General features: G+C 43.3%; 1 protein-coding gene across 1 annotated transcript in view; it reads right to left on the bottom strand.

Moving 5' to 3' along the window:
• Positions 1–18333, bottom strand: part of ABCC2 (ATP binding cassette subfamily C member 2) — a 74346-nt gene that overhangs the window by 35368 nt on the left and 20645 nt on the right. Inside the window, exons 4-12 of the mRNA XM_059398333.1 lie at positions 13266–13400; positions 12925–13032; positions 12421–12476; positions 10987–11221; positions 8632–8795; positions 7650–7827; positions 4362–4616; positions 3074–3139; positions 214–351 (exon numbers count right to left, since the gene is read on the bottom strand). Coding sequence (XP_059254316.1) covers positions 214–351; positions 3074–3139; positions 4362–4616; positions 7650–7827; positions 8632–8795; positions 10987–11221; positions 12421–12476; positions 12925–13032; positions 13266–13400 — 1335 coding nt within the window. The remainder of the gene's footprint in view (positions 1–213; positions 352–3073; positions 3140–4361; positions 4617–7649; positions 7828–8631; positions 8796–10986; positions 11222–12420; positions 12477–12924; positions 13033–13265; positions 13401–18333) is intronic.

Below are 18333 nucleotides of genomic sequence, written 5' to 3'. Positions count from 1 at the left end.
AAACGTGCTCTGGGCAGACAGACCACCATATTGTACACCAGATTGAAACTAGAGCTGGGGGGGGCATGAGGTAGGAATAGGAGCTTTGGGAAGTTGAGGAGAGGGCGGAGCTTCCTGGCTTTCAGGGTCAGGCCTAAGGGCACTGGGCAGTTTATCTAGAACAGACCTTCCTTTTCAGGAAGCTGATCCAACCCACTGATTCCTGTTACTCACCAGGACTGGAGTTAAGTATAAGAGAAACATCATCATGGACTGCATCTGCCCAAAGGTCAGCAGGTTCTTGAGCTCTTTCTTCCGAAGTCCATGAACTTGGTTTTTGAATGAAGTTTCCCAGGCAAAATATTTCAAGATCTAATAGGATAGAAAAAGGCACAGCTCACACTGTTGCCCCAAAAGGACACCAGGTACATCTCCTCTGCCCAGACTTTAGGATATGCTCTCCAAAATGGGTAACAGAGGGTAGAAATCCACATTATGAAGTATGATTATAGAAAGGTGGGTTACATCTATTGACAACCTATGTACAAAAACGGTTTATACACATTATTGTACTTAATCCTTGTAACAACCTTAGTGAGATCGATTGTCCCAGTTTGCTGGGGTTAAAGGGGTTGCTGAAGACTTGGGATCTCAGAGTGCTAACCCCAGAAAGTTCTGGGCAAACCAGGGAGAGTCCCCCACTTTTGTAGAATTATTGTATCAATTTTAGTGATAGGGAAACAGGTTGAAGAAGCTACTTAACTTGACCAAAGTTACCAAGCTAGCAATGTTAGAGCTGAGACTCCAAGCCAGGGCTATCTTTTCATTTGCTACATTCAGCAGAAAGGCATATGATAGCTCTGTGTAGAGAAATATCAGGGAGTTGAAAGAAGCCTCTGCATTCTAACATGTGTGGTGATGAGCACTGAGCGTTATGGGCTGAGTGTTATGGGCAATTAATGAGTCATTGAACACTACATCAAAAATTAATGATGTACTATATGCTAGCTAACTGAACATAGTTAAAAAAAAAAAGAGTCCTTGTTTCATTTTCAAGAAGTTTAGGGTAATGTTTAGATTCCTGAATTCAAAACAACACAAATATTAAAAAATAACTTCTTAGTGATCTTTGCAGGAGGAAATGCACTATTTTGAAAGCTGGCCAAATGGAGGGAAAGAAGTAAGCATTTACCCCACCTGTTCTATACAAACTTTATTTTATTTTAGTTGATTAAAGATACTTCTTCATTATAGAATTCCAGCTAATCAATACCAAAGGAGTAATAGAATTAAAATTTTAATCTTTTGCTACTCTTACTAATAGATCAGAGCAATGAACTTTCTTAAAAAAGATTTTATTTAATTATTCGTCAGAGTACAAGCAGAGGGAATAGCAGGCAGAGGAAGAGGCAGGCTCCCCACCAAGCAAGGAGCCCGATGTGGGATTCGATCCCAGCACCCTGGGATCATGACCTGAGCCAAAGACAGATGCAGATGCCTAACCAACTGAGCCACTCAGGCTTCCCAAGGCAATGAACTTTTTTTTTTTTAAAGGATTTTTTTAATTTATCTGACAGAGAGCACCAGTAGGCAGAAAGGCAGGCAGAGAGAGAGAGGGGGAAGCAGGCTCCCTGCCAAAGCAGAGAGCCCGATGTGGGACTTGATCCCAGAACCCCGGGATCACGACCTGAGCCGAAGGCAGCGGCTTAACCCACTGAGCCACCCAGGCACCTGGCATTGAACTTTTTTTATGACTGTTTTCAAACTTGGATGCATATTAGAATCACTTGGGGAGCTTCAGAAATAAATAATACACACACACACACACACACACACACACACACACGCCTAAGCCTCAACCACAGGAGCTTAATTTAAATGGTTTGAATTAGGGCCCAAGCCTCAGGGGTTTTACAAACTTCTCAGGGGGGTCAAAATGTGCTTCCAGAGCCACAGATGACCGCTCTAGGTGAAAAGGCAGGAAGTCTATTAAGGGGTGAAATCAGGCTGACCACACCCGGACCCCTGCAGAGTACTACTGAAAGTATTCTTCCCCTACCCCTACCAATCAAACAAACCAAACAAAAAACCTATCTAATCAAGGCTCTAGATCTGATTATTAATTTGTAATATAGGAAATAAGACAACGTCTTTTCTCCAACAGGACAAAGAGTTAAAAAAAAAAAAAAACCAAAGTGAAAGAGTCTATCGTAGATTATAAGCACTATTGGGGCACCTGGGTGGCTTAGTGGGTTAAGCCTCTGCCTTAGGCTCAGGTCATGATCTCAGGGTTCTGGATGGAGCCCCACATTGGGCTCTTTGCTCAGCAAGGAGCCTGTTTCCTCCTCTCTGCCTACTTGTGATCTCTGTCTATCAAATAAATAAATAAAAATGCTTTTTAAAAAAAGCACTATCATATACCACGTGTGGCCTTTTTTTTTGGATCTTTATTCCAACAAATTCACAGCAAACAAATGACATAGGAGGCAACTGGGAAAAAAATTTAAGATTATTTATTTATTTGAGAGAGACCATGAAAGGGGAGAGGTCAGAGGGAGAAGCAGACTCCCCACGGACCTGGGAGCCTGATGCGGGACTCGATCCCAGCACTCCGGGATCATGACCTGAGCCGAAGGCAGTTGCCTAACCAACTGAGCCACCGAGGTGCCCTGGGAAGATTTTAATTGTACCAAAAAATTGCCAGTTTTTTTTTTTTAGTTGTGGTAATGGTACTGTGGTTATGTTCAAAAATGGTCTTTTGGAAACACATACAAAGCATTTACAAGTGAAATGACAAAATATCTGGGATCTGCTTTAAATATCACCCAGCGAGCATGAAGAGGATACGCAGACAGAACTAGTTAGATCATGCTGATAATTGCTAGACGTGGGTGAGAAGTCCATGGGGTTAATCAGATCATTCTCTCTACTTTTGTGTAGAAACCTGGAGACTTGAGGGCAGAGTCAGGGGTCCTGCGACACACCTCAGGCCCACAAGGGGGCGTCCACCACCCCAACGAGCTTGGTGAAGGCCGCCACCCCACGGGGCTGCCAGTTTACACAGAGCGCCACGCGTCCCCCCTCCACTTCTCACCTTCATCCCACTGAGAATTTCATTCATGATCTTTAGCCGTTTGTCCTTATTTTTCATATTTTTTACCTGCCAGGAAAAAGTAAAACAAAACACACTTCCTCGTGAGAGTGTCCAAATTTGGCACGAATGCTAGGTTCGCTGGCGGCACTGTGGATGTCACTTGGAAAGCACTGGAGGTGCCCGGTGATGGGATGCAGCTCCCCCCCACCTCCCACCCCCTTTGCCCAGGCTGCTCCTGCCACACCCATCTTCGTTCTGATCCTTAAAACATGTTTTATTAAATATTAATATTTGTATTAAATATATTTTAATAAATATATTTTATTATTATTATTATTATTATTATTATTTTGCTTGGCTTGCCTCTTCCCAGGGTGTACTTCCCTGGGTTTGCTCCTTCACAGTCAGGCTCCTGCTATTTGCAGGTGGAACTCAGAGGTACCTTCCTAACAGCCCTTCCTTGACCCCATAATCTAAAACCCCCACCCACTCGCTTGCTCTCCTATCACCCCATTTCATTTTCTTCATCATATTTAGACCTGATAGATTTCCTGTTTACTTCTGTTGATGGCCTGACTCTCCACCCCAAAGAAAACATAAGCTCCACAAGACCAAGAGCTTTGGTCTAATTTAATGCCCTGATCCCAGAATAGTATGTACCATAAATCTTTTAAAAAGAATTCTTTGTAACTAGAGGAAGGCAGAGTGAATAAGTGAATACATCACCTTCACCATGAAGCCCTAGGATTTCTGGCAGATCACAGGACTGCGCACAGGGAGCCCTGACCCCTGGTAGTAGCTGGGCTGATTGCCAAGAGTTAGGCTTAAAGTTTGGGTCACTCATGCATCTGCTCTGAATGACTGGTCTGTTCTGCTGTGATAGGGAAACAGGACCAATCACCACGATCTAAGAACAGTCCTGGGGTAGTGGTTGGCTCAGTCAGTGGAGGGTGCGACTCTTGATTTCAGGGTTGTGGGTTCAAGCCCCACATTGGGGGGAGACATTAGTTAAAAATAATTTTTTTAAAGATGCCCAGCAGAGCAGGATAGAAGAGTTATGTGCAGGATCCCTGGGACGCTCTCCCCTCTCTAATCAGGCTCTGCCCTCTCGCATGAGTAAAGAGGGAGTACATTTAAGAGTGGCTGAAAGGTGAAAAGGGAAGATAGAGAAAGCCATGTTCATATGGGATGGTAGAATGTCTTCTATCAGCTCTGCCTGCCCAAATGCCCAAGAGTTAGAGTAAGTCCAAGACTTTAGACTTTGAAGAAGGTGACTTGGTTTCTTTACCTGAATAGCTCTGCTCTTAGAGGCAAGTATCCCATTAACTGGGATTAGGAGTATCATCACCCCAACACCCGCTAAGACAGAGGGTCCCAGCTCGGTCCATAGGAAGTAGATGGATAAAGTAATCTGGAGAACATTTGACCACAGCAGATGAAGGTAGCTGGTCACATCCATGAGCTTCTGGGCATCCACAGACATCAGGTTCACTGTTTCTCCAACAGTGTACTGCTTCCTGGCCTGGTTGGATAGGGTCAGCGCCTAAGATAAAGATTGGAATTAGGATCTATGGACAAGGCCAAGGACAACGGGGAGTAAAAAGAAAACTCAAGAAGTGAGAACACAGTAGAAGGATGGGCTCCACATGGACACAACTTTTCCCAGGGGCTCTGCCTTCTTGCCTCCAAATCTTACACACAATGTTCTCTCATTCTCGATAACTCTTTTTTTTTTTTTTTTAAGATTTTATTTATTTATTTGACAGACAGGGATCACAAGTAGGCAGAGAAAGAGGAAGAGAAGCAGGCTCCCTGTTGAGCAGAGCCCCCAACACGGGGCTCGATCCTAGGACCCTGAGATCATGACCTGAGCGGAAGGCAGAGACTTTAATCTACTGAGCCACCCAGGCGCCCCCTTGATTACTCTTTCAGGTTATTCCAACCTCCCTGAACCCCTTGCCACCCCCCTTCCCAACACACATGTCTTTGCTCAGAAAATTCCCATTCTTTAGTGTCAGTTCAGATGGAATTTACTCTACGAAGACTTCCTGAGTCTGGGTTAGATGCCAGTACTTCCCGGGTACTCCCAGAACATTCTGGGCTTACCTTTGTCATTACTTTCATCACACTGAACTGCGATTGTTTCACCTTTCTACTTTTCCACCAGATGTAAACTCTGTAAGGGCTACATCTGTTCATTTCACTATTGTATTACATGGCACGCAGTAGGGCATCAGACACTGAAGGATGACAGGAAGGGAGGAATCACATATTGATGCTGGCCCTTCAGACTTTGGATATGGCAGTGTTATTTGGAGCAACGTTCTTATGTGGAAGTTGCAACCATTTCCAAGAAGGACAGAGATCTTAGCATGAAGAGGAAAGCTGCATGGTTCATGCATATGAAGCAAAACAATTTTCTTATTGTCAGGAACTGTGGGCAAAATCTAGATGCTGAATCATACAGCATGGGCTTTTGTTTTCATGTTAGAGAGATTAAAAGACTGACTTCCACAGGTCTGTCACTTACAACAGTGCCTTGCACAAATGTACCCAGCTAAGGGACTTGGCACTTATTCACACCATGCTCACCAAACAAACACCCGGCATGGGCTACATCTTCCTAGAGGAAGGAGAGCCTTTTAATTCCCACAAAAGATGGTGTATGGGCTAGGGGTGGTCCTAGGGATCCACAGCCATCCTCGTCTTAGAAGCTCTACTGTCACCTTAATCCACCAAGACATGCTCCTTTGGAACATAACATTCTTGGTTATACAGTAAAATGAGGGAAATTCCCCAAAATGTAAGGCCACCAAGGTTTTAGAGAAATCAGTTGGCTGCTCTGTCTCCCCTTTGGAGTAGGAGGGCAAAATCAAACACCTCCTTCCCATAACAAGCCAAACAGCCAAACAAACTAATTACTCATCAAGGTCATCATTATTCTATTCTCTATAAAATTTCAGTACGGTAGAAGAGACATTAGACATTAGTTTAGGACCAAAGCCCTTATCTGAGGGCAAGACCGGATTATGTGACTGTAGGTAGTGAAATGATCTAAGCCTTACTTCTCTGTAAAATAGGAAGAATGCAGTTACTTCACAGGACCATGAACTGATAATGGATATTTAAAAAAATTCATAACATTTCATTAATGAAGCATTGTCTAAACCTAGGAGATCAATTTCAAATTCTAAGTAGCAAACTTCATTTGAATGAGAGTCTTATTAAGGATTCCATTTTACAAATTCTTTATGGAATGTAACAGTTTAAAACTTGGAATATATTAAGAATCAAAAATAGTGGGAATGAATCACCACAATTATAAAAGTGTACCTTGACAGATGGCTGAGATGGCCTGGTTAGGGACCCCCAGATCCTGCAAAATCCAGTTATCTCCAAAAGAAATAAGGGGATTAAAAATTGAGGGGGAGACAAATTCTAGTCTGGACCAGACTTCTGATCTAAAGACATTGTGGACTACCTGTCTGGGTCTCTGGACAAGTCAGCATCTGCGAGACCATGACACACTAGTTTTAAGAGACAAACACAAAGGAGAAAACTAGGAGCTGTAACAGAGAAATCACTATGGGATGCTCTAGTGGTCCAAGAAAGAGAGGAAGAAAAAGCAATTGGTGTTTAATGTTCTAGTCTATAGAAAGTCCTGTCTCCTCATGTACGAAAATTTCCCCCAGGCTTATAGTCACTGACGGTAGCTATTCTATTCTCATTTCTTTTCATTTTTTTTTTTTTTTTATTGAGATAGGGTTGATTCTATTTTCAAAGGACAAAATGAGATTTCACCTTGGTATCTGGGACATGAGGAAAGTACAGTGGCTCTCAGAACGTTAAATGTTAAAAGCAACATATCAGAGGGAAGATTAGCAAAATCTTCGTAAAGGCATGGGAATCTTGCTAAGTCTGCAGAACTCAGTAGCCAGAGAGCACGTGTTTACAAAATGAAAAAAGGAGGCAGGCAGAGAGTGGATGGGCAGATGCAAAGATGAGAAAAAGCAGAGTCTAAGCAAAAATGGGGCTGGGGAGATGGATCCCTGGCCGACAGAGCATTCTAGTCTATGGCAAAATTGTCACCGAGATGGATGCACAAGTCTTATGAACCCAGTTTCACATAGTAGCTAATTTAAATGTTGGTGGTTTTATGAGTTTGCCATAAACCAGCGCTTTGTTTCTGGTCTTATATGCTTTCCGATTTTAGTATATGTGCTGCCAAGGGAGCACTCTGATCTTACATTCTTTCCCAAGGTGCTCTCACTTTGTCTAGAGAGGCAAGAAGAGAGGGACAGGTATGCAAGCCTTGGAGGCTGAAAGGCAGATCCTGGCTGAAGAAGAACCTGCCAGCTCTCCTCTAGTGTGTGTCCTCCCCTGTGTCCCCTGATCACACACATCCCCCAGGTCTGTGAATCTACTTGCAAAGAAAAATGCAGAGGAGGCTATCTGGCTAGTCAGAATCAAGTGTTAAGATCCCATTATCATTCCCATCAAATTTTTCTCAGCCCCTTGGAATCAATGCTGACACTTAAGGGGATTTTTTCAGCAAGTTCTGACCCAAGCCACTCACCTTCTTGTATATGGACGCCATGATGGTTGTCCGCACAGTGACGCCCAGCATGAAGCACATTTGAAAGTAGCCCTGAAGGCAGAGAGACTGCACGAGGGCCACCACAAAGAAGAGGACTGAATAGAGATACCCGGTCCACGCATACATGTCTCGGGTATTTGCAAAGGAGATCAGCAACCTGCCGAAACAAAGCGAAGTCAGTGATGTCCGGTCAGGCCTCCAGGGGCTCTCCCCACTCCTCACGCACGGCCAACTACCCTACTCTTGCCCTGTGGTTAACAAAGTGACCAGAATGGTCCAAAGCCGGTGGAAGACCAGAACTCCACAGTTGTGCTGGGGCTCTTGCTTTTTCTCGCAGCAGCAAGAGGTCCAAGGGGATGGCTGGTGGCTGTGAGCAGGGATGATGAAAGAAATGCTCCTTACACCTGCTGCTGCAAGGCTTTGGCCTGGCCTTCCCCCACCCCCTGATAGAAGAGGTTGCGTGGGAGACATGGATTTGTTCTTGGACAAAGCAAGCCCAGGAAGTAATTGTATCCAATGCGAGCTCGAACTCCCCCTATAGGAGAATTCATCCCATAGATTCCCGCCTGCTGCAAAGTCTTGTCCTGATCACGCTGAACCTCCCACAGAAGCCTGTGGCTCGAGGGCGGGGGCTCCAGAGATCAGGTCCAAGGCTGTCCTGTACCCTGTTGCCTGCCTCTTGGGCATGGATCTTCCCCTATCAGTTCTGTTTAACAAGAGCTCCTAACAAGGATCTGGCTTCTTAGGAGGGAAGGGCTATAGAAAAGAGGGAAGCTAAAGGACCTAGCATTTTGGATCTTGAAAATGGCCTTGTGCTTTTCATGAACACAACACAATCAGGTAGAAGAATCTCATCAGCATTTGAAATAGCGGGGGTTTAATAATAAGCTCCTGCCTGCATTTCCAAGGGGCCAGCACAGAGGAGAGGGGCAGAGGGGACTTCCCTCAAGGAAGGACTCACTTCAGCAGCTGAGGGTTCAGAAACATGAGGAGGTCGTGCACCAGCTTCAGGAAGAATGATTTCAAGAGTATGCCGTATAAAGTTTTGAAGAGAGCCTTGACCAACCAGGACTTGGGAAAGTTTTCTGTTGTCCCAGACTTCTTTTTTTTCTTTTTAACTTCTTCCTAGGTAAAAAAAAAAAACAAAAAACGAAAATACCAACAGAGGTTACAGAGCCGTGAAGTATAAAACTTTGCCCTGCACTGCTCAGTTTTCAGAGTGTTAAGGCCCAGAGTCCTGTTGCTGTCTTTGTACGGGTTTTGGTTTTCTGCCTGGTCACCATCCACCCCTTCAGCGACCGTCCGTCACTGGTTCCCTCTCCCCTATCCTGATACACCTAATCTAGTGTGGGTGAGAAAAACCACGCTACGAAGCAGGGGAGAATACATAAAAAACAAAGAATAGACCCTAAGTGGCGGGGGGTGGGGGGTGTTCTGGGTAATCCCGGAGAGTGAAGGGCACGAACCCGATGCTTAGTTTTGATACTCAGAGCCTTTTTGTTTGTTTTCGCTGGTGGTTGTTGTGGGATGTTATGGGTTGAATTATATCCTCCCTCAAAAGATGTGGAAACCCTAAGCCCCAGTACCTCAGAATGGGTCTTTATTTGGAAATAGGACCTTTGCCAATGTAATCAAGAGGAGGTGCTCAACAGGGCCCTAGTCCAATAGAACTGGTGTCTTTAAAAGAGAAGAGACTCCGAGCCAGAGAGAAGATGGCCAGGTGATAACAGAGGCAGAGATGGGAGCGACACCTCCACAAGCCAAAGAACAGCCAGACTAGAAGGTAAAAAGAAGCAAGGAAAGTTTCTCCCCTCCGGGTTTTGGAAGGTGCATGGCCCTGCTGATACTTTGCCTCCAGCTGGGCTTCTGGATTCCTGCCTGTGAACCTGCCTGTGAACCGTACATTGGTTTGAAGCTATGCAGTTCGCGGTGCTTTGTGAGGGCACAACTTCACTATCCCATCCAGGAATCTACTCCACAGGCCACTGCTGCTCACTTGCCAGCTCTTTCTCTTCCTGTGATCTGACCTCTTTGTTATATTCTCCATGGTCCCATGAGGCCCCAAATACAGCCTCGCAGCCCAAGTTTCCAGGTTTTTCCTACCAGTGACGTCCTCTTGTAACTGGGTCACTGAGATCCCATCTGATCAGTCTCTCTTGCCTGGGCAACGGCCCCAGCCTGCCTCCCAGCTTCTACTCTTACCCCAACCATCCATCTTCCCAGCGACAGCCCAAATGCACTTTCTAAAGTACAAATCGGATCCCATTACTCTTCTGTTCAAAACCTTCCACTGGCTCTCCACCCTTTGTAAAAGAAAACCTGGACTCCTTACCATGGCCCACCAGAGTCTACACGGCACAGTCCCTGTCCACTGCTCTGAGCGCATCTCACCTCTTACTCAGCCCCTCTTTCTCTGCCTCCGAACCTTCTTGCAGTTCTCCGGACAAACTAAATGTGTTCCCCTTGGCCTCACACTTCTGCTCCCTTGGACGGGATTACCCTTCCTTCTGATGGTTCCTCAGGTAGAAATCCACTTCTAAGACTTTGGGTCTCCATTCAAGGGACACCTCCTCTGAGAGGTCTCTCCTACAACCCTAAAGGCATTCTATTTCAAAGACTTTAACAGGATTTATACATTCTTAATAGCATGTATCACTTTCAAAGAATTACATGTGTTCTTTTATTATTTATTTTCTGGCTCTCGAAAGAGGACGCTTTCAGGCTATTCCTTGTACTCAGTGCCCAGAATAGTCAGACACTCAGTACTTAATACTTTTGAGTGAAAAAATACGAAGAGTAGCTGCTATGCTAATGCCCACCAAAGTACGAATTCTGGTAATGCCAAGGTATTATTTTTCTGTTTCTTAAAAGATTATTTGTTCATTTGACAAAGGAAGAAAGTGGGGTGGCAGACAGAGAGGCAGGCAGAGGCAGAGGGAGAAGCAGGCTCCCCGCTGAGCAAAGAGCCCAATACAGGGTTTGATCTCAGGACCCTGGGATCATGACCCGAGCCAAAGGCAGACACTTAATGGACTGAGCCATCCAGGCACCCCTTATTTTTCTATTATTAAAGATGTACTATAGAAAATTTCAAATATACCCTAAAGGAGAGAGAATAGCACATCCTACCCAAACGTATCCATCACTAAGGTATTATTAGTATTATAAACACTATTATTAGTGTTATAAACACAAATGCCATAAATGCACTGCAATATATACAGCACTATCAAAATAGGACAGAATCACTAGGATACTGATATCTTCCTGCCTGAAACCGAGAGCATATTCACACAGACACTCATGGGAAAGTTACCAGGACAAGGATATCTTGGCTTTGACTCTGATTCTTGTTCAGTCCATGCAGCCTGTCTCCGGTGTTCCCCTGGGACTTCCTCTGCTGCCGTCTCTGGAGTTCCTTCCTGGCCTTCTGCAGCTCTCGTACCATGCGTTTTTCAAACGTGCTGACCAGTGTCTTGGTTTTCATCTTTTCATTGACATCCCAGATATCTTCAAGTGTCAGAGGTTGCTTGTAGCCTTTCAAAATGATGCTGGAACCAGAGCGATCCACAGGCTGAGACCCTACATGCTGGGTCAATGGCAATGCCCCTGCTGCTTCTGACAAAAGCTGCCCCCCCGACCCCCAGTTCCAAGATGGAGGGAGAGAGGAAGGGAAGGGGCCACTGCTCCACCTCCCGGCTCTTGAAACCTGACAGAGGCATGGGGAAGGCAGAAAACGGATGGCAGAGGTGATGGAATGTAGACTAAGACGAGGAGGAGGCCACGAGGAGCAATGCCACTGAATGAAAAACCAAAAGAGCATCATGTCCACCTTCTCCTTCCTCTTTGAACACTGGCTGCCGCTCTGCCCCTGGGGCATCTCCCTGAGGGGCCTTCAGTGCCCTTAAGGAACTGAGCAGCCCTGGAGGCCTCCTCTCTGCTCTCTCTCTTGTTCAGGCCCACCAACCTGCTGTTTGAGAACACGGATACAAAATGAATTACATCTTTATTCTCACTAGCCTCTAACTGAAACCTAGCCTTTCCTTATAACATGAACGGAAGCAAACAAACAGTTGTAAACAGGAGTACCCGTTCCTTGGACACCAAGAGACATCGCCGTGTTTTCGTGGCACAGGTACTCTCATTGCTCCTTCGAGGTTGTGGTCATTGTTAATGACCTATTGCTAGATCATCACTAGATCTTGTTATTTAACACATTTGTAAAGGAGCACTTGTGTTACATTACAAATTTTTAAAAAATATTTAAGTGAATATATTTCAATATATTTGGTTTCCTTTGTAACCCTGTCTTTTTCTTTATGTACAGAAAACATGATCTGAGGAGGGATTCATAGGCAGTACCAGTTGCCAAGTGGTCCATGGAACTACAAAGGCCAGGAGTGTTTGCTGCAGATCCTTTGGTAGCCCAGGCCAGCTAGTACATCCCTTACCCTTCAAATGGGGTCACACTGCCTGCTTCCCTTCTTATCCTTCCGCCTTTCCTAACATCCTTCCTTTGCCCTGTGAAGCTCCAGGCCACCAAGAGCAAAGCCCTCGCCATCCTCTCCTGAAATCTGTCTGAAATAAATCCCAGTCTGAAATCAATAGATCTGTTAAATTAACATTCTCGGACTCCAAGGAGAGGAGACATGGAGGCCTCAGGAAGCATTTTTAAAATTAAGATTTTCACCACTTTCAGAAGAATGAGGGGGTAGGGATACAGAGAACCCACACCCCAGGCATTTCCTACCTGTCATACCAACTAAACGTAATGCTACTCAGAAATGAGGCTGTGAATGATGGATTCTGCAAGACAAAAAAAAAAAAAAAAAAATCAAAAAGTAAATCAACCTGAAACAGGGACTTTGTGGGACTCTAAAATCGGAAAGTGATTTTTCTAGATATAATGTTATGCGATAAAGCAGACTTAAGACTGAAGTAGACTGGACAACATAAGTTTATCTGGAGACCCTAAAGTCTTACCAGTAAAAATCAGATTTTCTGGCATAGATAGATGAATGCATTATCCATGCTAAAGATTGGCGGGTCAATATAAAAGTATTTCCAGACTCATAAAAGAGTATTTCCATACACTAGCCACTTTTGGTCTCCTTAAGCCATTAATGATCCACACAGCTATATTCTGGGCTCGAGGGACCCCCCCCAAAAAAAGGCCTAGGGCATCTCGAAGTTACACGTGTCAAAATACCATCTAATGAAATAATACATGAGATTGGCATATTTAGAGTCTCACATTTGAGGAGGCATCTTTTTCAGAAAATGCTGAAAGGATCAGGATCAGGATCTGTAGTGCATAGCAGATGAAGAACAGGCAGGAATAGGCCAGGTTAAAATTGCTGCCCTATGGGGGAAGAGGAAAAAACAACAAAACAAAACAAAAAAACAGAGAAAATGAGCCTTTTCCCAGATTAAGTCTAAATGGCCCACATAGGTCAATGCTTGTGCTTAAAGCCTATCATCAAATCTCCTAAACATACTTATATCCCAGAGTCCAACTGACCGTATGCCATTCACTCTGACTTAGAAGTTGCTCACCACACTACCTCCTCAAGTAACCCTCTCTTCCCTCCTTACCTTTAAGAGTGTCCGGATCAGAGTCTGAAATTGGAAAAGGCCACAGAGTACTGAGAGAATCCAGAATAGGGAGAGGAACCAAGAATCCTTCTGTATGCACCATCGCCTGCTGTGTTGGATCAGCAAAACCAGGAGCTAAAGAGAAATTCACATCAAGTTCTGAAAAATACGGTCACCAAGGATGAGAGGAAAGAAAGATGCCAGAGACAGGGAAAGAATGGTGGGTTAGTGGAGGAGACGGTTAGAACTAATCAGGCCAAGCAGAAAACACACAAATGCCAAGTTATAGACTTCCTCCTTGATATAATCCAACCTCCTCTTTTAGGGTGTCCATGCTCTCCCTGGGACCCCCTTCCTCACCCCATATCCCCTCCGCACTTGGGTGGGGAGTTAGCCACAAACACAGAGGGTCACTTCTGCATATAATGGAGTTGGTTGGGGAGCCAAAAATCTTTCCAAGACCCAAGGAAGTGAATCTCAGGTGCTGCAGTAGTCCACTTGGGAGGGAGTTTCTGCAGGACAGGTATAAGCTGTCTATGGGATTTTCTAATAATATCAAACCAGGCAATAAAAAAAAAAAAAACCTTGCCTTGTAACATCTCACTTAAATATAATTAAATGTTGGTTTCCTAGACTCAGTGCGGAGCTTGTAAACTAGCGTTCCGAAAACAAAGCCATGATTAGTATCATCTGTTAATTTCTGTGGTATAGATAATACCACTGTGGTGGATTTCAGGCCCCAACAAGCTGTCACTAAGCACAGTGTTAGGAAGAGATGCACACGCAAAGGCTGACCATTGTCCTACAGGGATACAGGCCCATAGATACTAGGCATTCTGATTTTTCAAGGAGGTTTAGAAATCCAAATAATTATGCAGCATCTTTTCCGTCGAAAAGCATAGCAACTTAGTAGCAAGATGGTGGAGGTGTGCAGACTGAAATGACATCAGGTCACAGGAGTTCAGCTAGATAGTTACTAAACACCTACAAACTCAATAGGAGATAAGCAATTCTTGGAACAGAAAATCGACCACTTTCTGAAAGGTAGGATGTGTGGAGAAGTGAATCCGAAGTGATGGGAAGATAGACCTATGGGGAGGGGCTGGCTCTCAGCAAGCAGCGGAGCAATGGAGCACAAAATCAGAACTTTCAGAAGTCTGTTCCATTGAGGGACATCATCCAGAGGCTAAGCAGGGGTGGAGTCCTCACAGGGACAGTGTGGTCTCAGGTCCTGAGGGGTCACAAAAGACTGGGGGTATCTGAGTGTGGCAGAGCTCACAGGTATCAGAGCAGGGAAGCCAGCTACAGAGACGGAGACAAGGAGTGAGCTCTCAGCTCGCAGTTACCTTAAACTATGATCCATGGCACAGTTGGGCCACTGACCCCACAAGTGGCAGATCCACAGAGATCCCCCTCCTTCCTTCTGAGAGAAGCAGCCAGGAGTGTACTGCAGGAGTTAGCAGGTTTGGCAACTCCAAATGCACCAGGGACAGAAATCCTCAGTCATAGGCCGGGAGAACTCAGAGCATGGCTAGAGACCAGGGAGACAGGAGTGATTGACCCCTTTTCTCTGAGGGCACACTGAGGAGTGGGGCCCTGAGCTCATGGCTCCTCCAGGCCAGAGACCGGGAGGCCGCCATTTTCATTCCTGTCCTCCAGAGCACTAAGGAAAGCCTTCAGGGAACAAAAGCTCCCAAGAGTGAACCTAAGCAGATTACTCAGCCTGGCCCTGGAAAGGGTAGTACAATTCCACCTTGGGCAAAGACATTTGAGAATCATGACAACAGGTCTCTCCCCCCCAGATGATCAGTAAGAATATCCAGCCAATGATCAATGATCAATGATCATTGATCATCTCGTTGATCAATGATCAACGAGAAGAGTGGAACTCCAGAGCTAGGGGAAACCAACACATAGAATTCATGGCTTTCCCCCCATGATCCTTTAGTCTTGCAAAGTTAAATTATATTATTCTGTCTTTTTGACTTTTCCTCTTTCTTCTTTTAACATTTTTTAACTAGTCTATCTTAACAATACCGTCTTTAAAAAATCTTTTTAAGCCTTCATTGTTATAGTCATATTTTACCCCTTCATTGTATTTAGCCTTATTTTTTATATACATATAGTTTTTATTCTTTAAAATTTGGGGATATGATTTCTTCTAATAGATCAAAATATACCCTAAATCTAGCACATGGCTTTGTTCTAGTCTCTACCCTGAGCACATTCTCTTTTTCTTTTTCCAACCAGCAATTCCTTTTTTAGAAATCTATTTAAATTTTCATCTGTACAGTCATATTCCTTGCCTTCATCATGTTTACTCTTATATTTGTGTATATATGTATGTTTTTCTTTCTTTAAAATTTTGGGAGGTAGTTTATTCTAAGAGACCAGAATACATCCAAAATCAAGTGGGTGGCTCTGTTCTATTCACCAGTCATATATAAATATATATCAGAATGGGTTAAAAAAAAAAAAGACCACCCATATGCTATCTACAAGAAACTCATTTTAGACCCAAAGACACCTCCAGATTTAAAGTGAGGGGGTGGAAAACAATTTATCATGCCAATGGACATCAAAAGAAAGCTGGGGTGGCAATCCTTATATCAGATCAATTAGATTTTAAGCCAAAGACTATAATAAGAGATGAGGAAGGACACTATATCACACTCAAAGGGTCTGTACAACAAAAAGATCTAACAATTTTAAATATCTATGCCCCTAACATGGGAGCAGCCAATTATATAAACCAATTATATAAACCAATTGATAACAAAAATTAAAGAAACACGTTGACAATAATACAGTAATAGTAGGATACTTTAACACCCCTCAATGAAATGGACAGATCATTCAAGCAAAAGATCAACAAGGAATTAAAGGCTTTAAAGGACACACTGGACCAGATGGACATCACAGATATATTCAGAACATATCATCCCAAGTCAACAGGATACACATTCTTCTCTATTGCACATGGAACATTCTCCAGAATAGATCACATCCTGGGTCACAAATCAGGTCTCAACTGGTACCAAAAGATTGGGATCATTCCCTGCATATTTTCAGACCACAATGCTCTGAAGCTAGAACTCAATCACAAGAGGAAAGTTGGAAAGAACTCAAATACATGGAGGCTAAAGAGTATCCTACTACAGATTGAATGGGTCAACCAGGAAATTAAAGAAGAATTTTAAAAAAATTCGTGGAAACAAATGATAATGAAAACCCAACTCTTCAAAATCTATGGGACACAACAAAGGCAGTCCTGAGAGGAAAATATGTAGCAATACAAGACTTTCTCAAGAAACAAGGAAGTTCTCCAATACTCAATCTAAGCCTCCACATAAAGGAGCTGGGGAAAGAACAGCAAAGAAAGCCTAAACCCAGCAGGAGAAGAGAAATAAGCTGGTTCTTGGAAAGAATTAATAAGATTGATAAACCCCTGGCCAGACTTATCAAAAAGAAAAGGGAAAAGACTCAAGTAAATAAAATTATGAATGAAAGAGGAGCGATCACAACCAACACCAAAGAAATACAAACAATTATAAGAACATATTATGAGCAACTATACACCAGTAAATTTGACAATCTGGAAGAAATGGATGCATTCCTAGAGACCAAATTTGAACCAAATTGAACCAGGAAGAAATAGAAAACCTTAATAGACCCATAACCAGTAGGGAGATTGAAGCAGTCGTCAAAAAAAATCTCCCAAGAAACAAGAGCCCAGGGCCAGACAGCTTCCCAGGGGAATTCTACCAAACATTTAAAGAATTAATACTTATTCTCCTGAAATGGTTCAAAAAAATAGAAATGTAAGGAAAACTTCCAAACTCTATGAGGCCAGCATTACCTTGATCCCAAAACCAGACAGACACCATCAAAAAGAATTACAGGCCAATATCCTTGATGAATACAGATGAGAAAATTCTCACCAAAATATTAGCCAATAGGATCCAACAGTACATTAAAAGGATTATTCACCACAACCAAGTGGGATTTATTCCAGGGCTGCAAGGTTGGTACAACATCTGGAAATCAATCAATGTGATATAATACATTAATAAAAGAAAGAACAAGAACCATATGATACTCATTAGATGCTGTAAAAGCATTTGACAAAGTACAGCATCCTTTCTTTCTTGATCAAAACTCTTCAAAATGTAGGGATAGAGGGTACATACCTCAATATCATCAAAGCCATCTATGAGAAAACCACAGCAAATATCATTCTCAATGAGGAAAAACAGAGCTTTTCCTCTAAGGTCAGGAACACAGCAGGGATGTCCACTATCACCACTGCTAGCCTCAGCAATCAGACAACAGAAAGAAATAAAAGGCATCCGAATCAGCAAAGAAGTCATCAAACTCTCTTTCTTTGAAGATGATATGATACTTTGTGGAAAACCCAAAGACTCCAGGAATTCAGTGAAGTGTTAGGATATAAAATCAATGCACAGAAATTAGTGGCATTTCTATACACTAACAGCAAGACAGAAGAAAGAGAAATAAGGAGTCCATCTCATTTACAATTGCACCCAAAACCACAAGATACCTAGAAATAAAACTAACTAAAGAGGCAAAGAATCTGTACTCAGAAAACTATAAAGTACTCATGAAAGAAATTGAGGAAGACACACAAAAAAATGGAAAAGTGTTCCATGCTCATGGATTGGAAGAACAAATATTGTGAAAATGTCTATGCTACCTAAAGCAATGTACACTTTTAGTGCAATCCCCATCAAAACACCATCCATTTTTTGAAAGAAATGGAACAATTAATCCTAAAATTTATATGGAACCAGAAAAGACCCTGAATAGCGAGAGGAATGTTGAAAAAGAAAGCCAAAGTTGGTGGCACCACAATTCCTGACTTCAAGCTCTATTACAAAGCTGTCATCATCAAGACAGTATGGTACTGACACAAAAACAGACACATAGATCAATGGAACAGAATAGAGAGCCCAGAAATGGACCCTCAACTCTGTGGTCAACTCATCTTTGACAAAGCAGGAAAAGAATGTCCATTGGAAAAAAGACAGTCTCTTTAACAAATGGTGTT

This window comes from Mustela nigripes, chromosome 4 (assembly GCF_022355385.1).
Source record: "Mustela nigripes isolate SB6536 chromosome 4, MUSNIG.SB6536, whole genome shotgun sequence".
In the NCBI taxonomy this organism is placed as follows: Eukaryota; Metazoa; Chordata; class Mammalia; order Carnivora; family Mustelidae; genus Mustela; species Mustela nigripes.
Note: the sequence above shows the minus strand (reverse complement) of the source record. Positions and strands in the feature narration are given on the sequence as shown.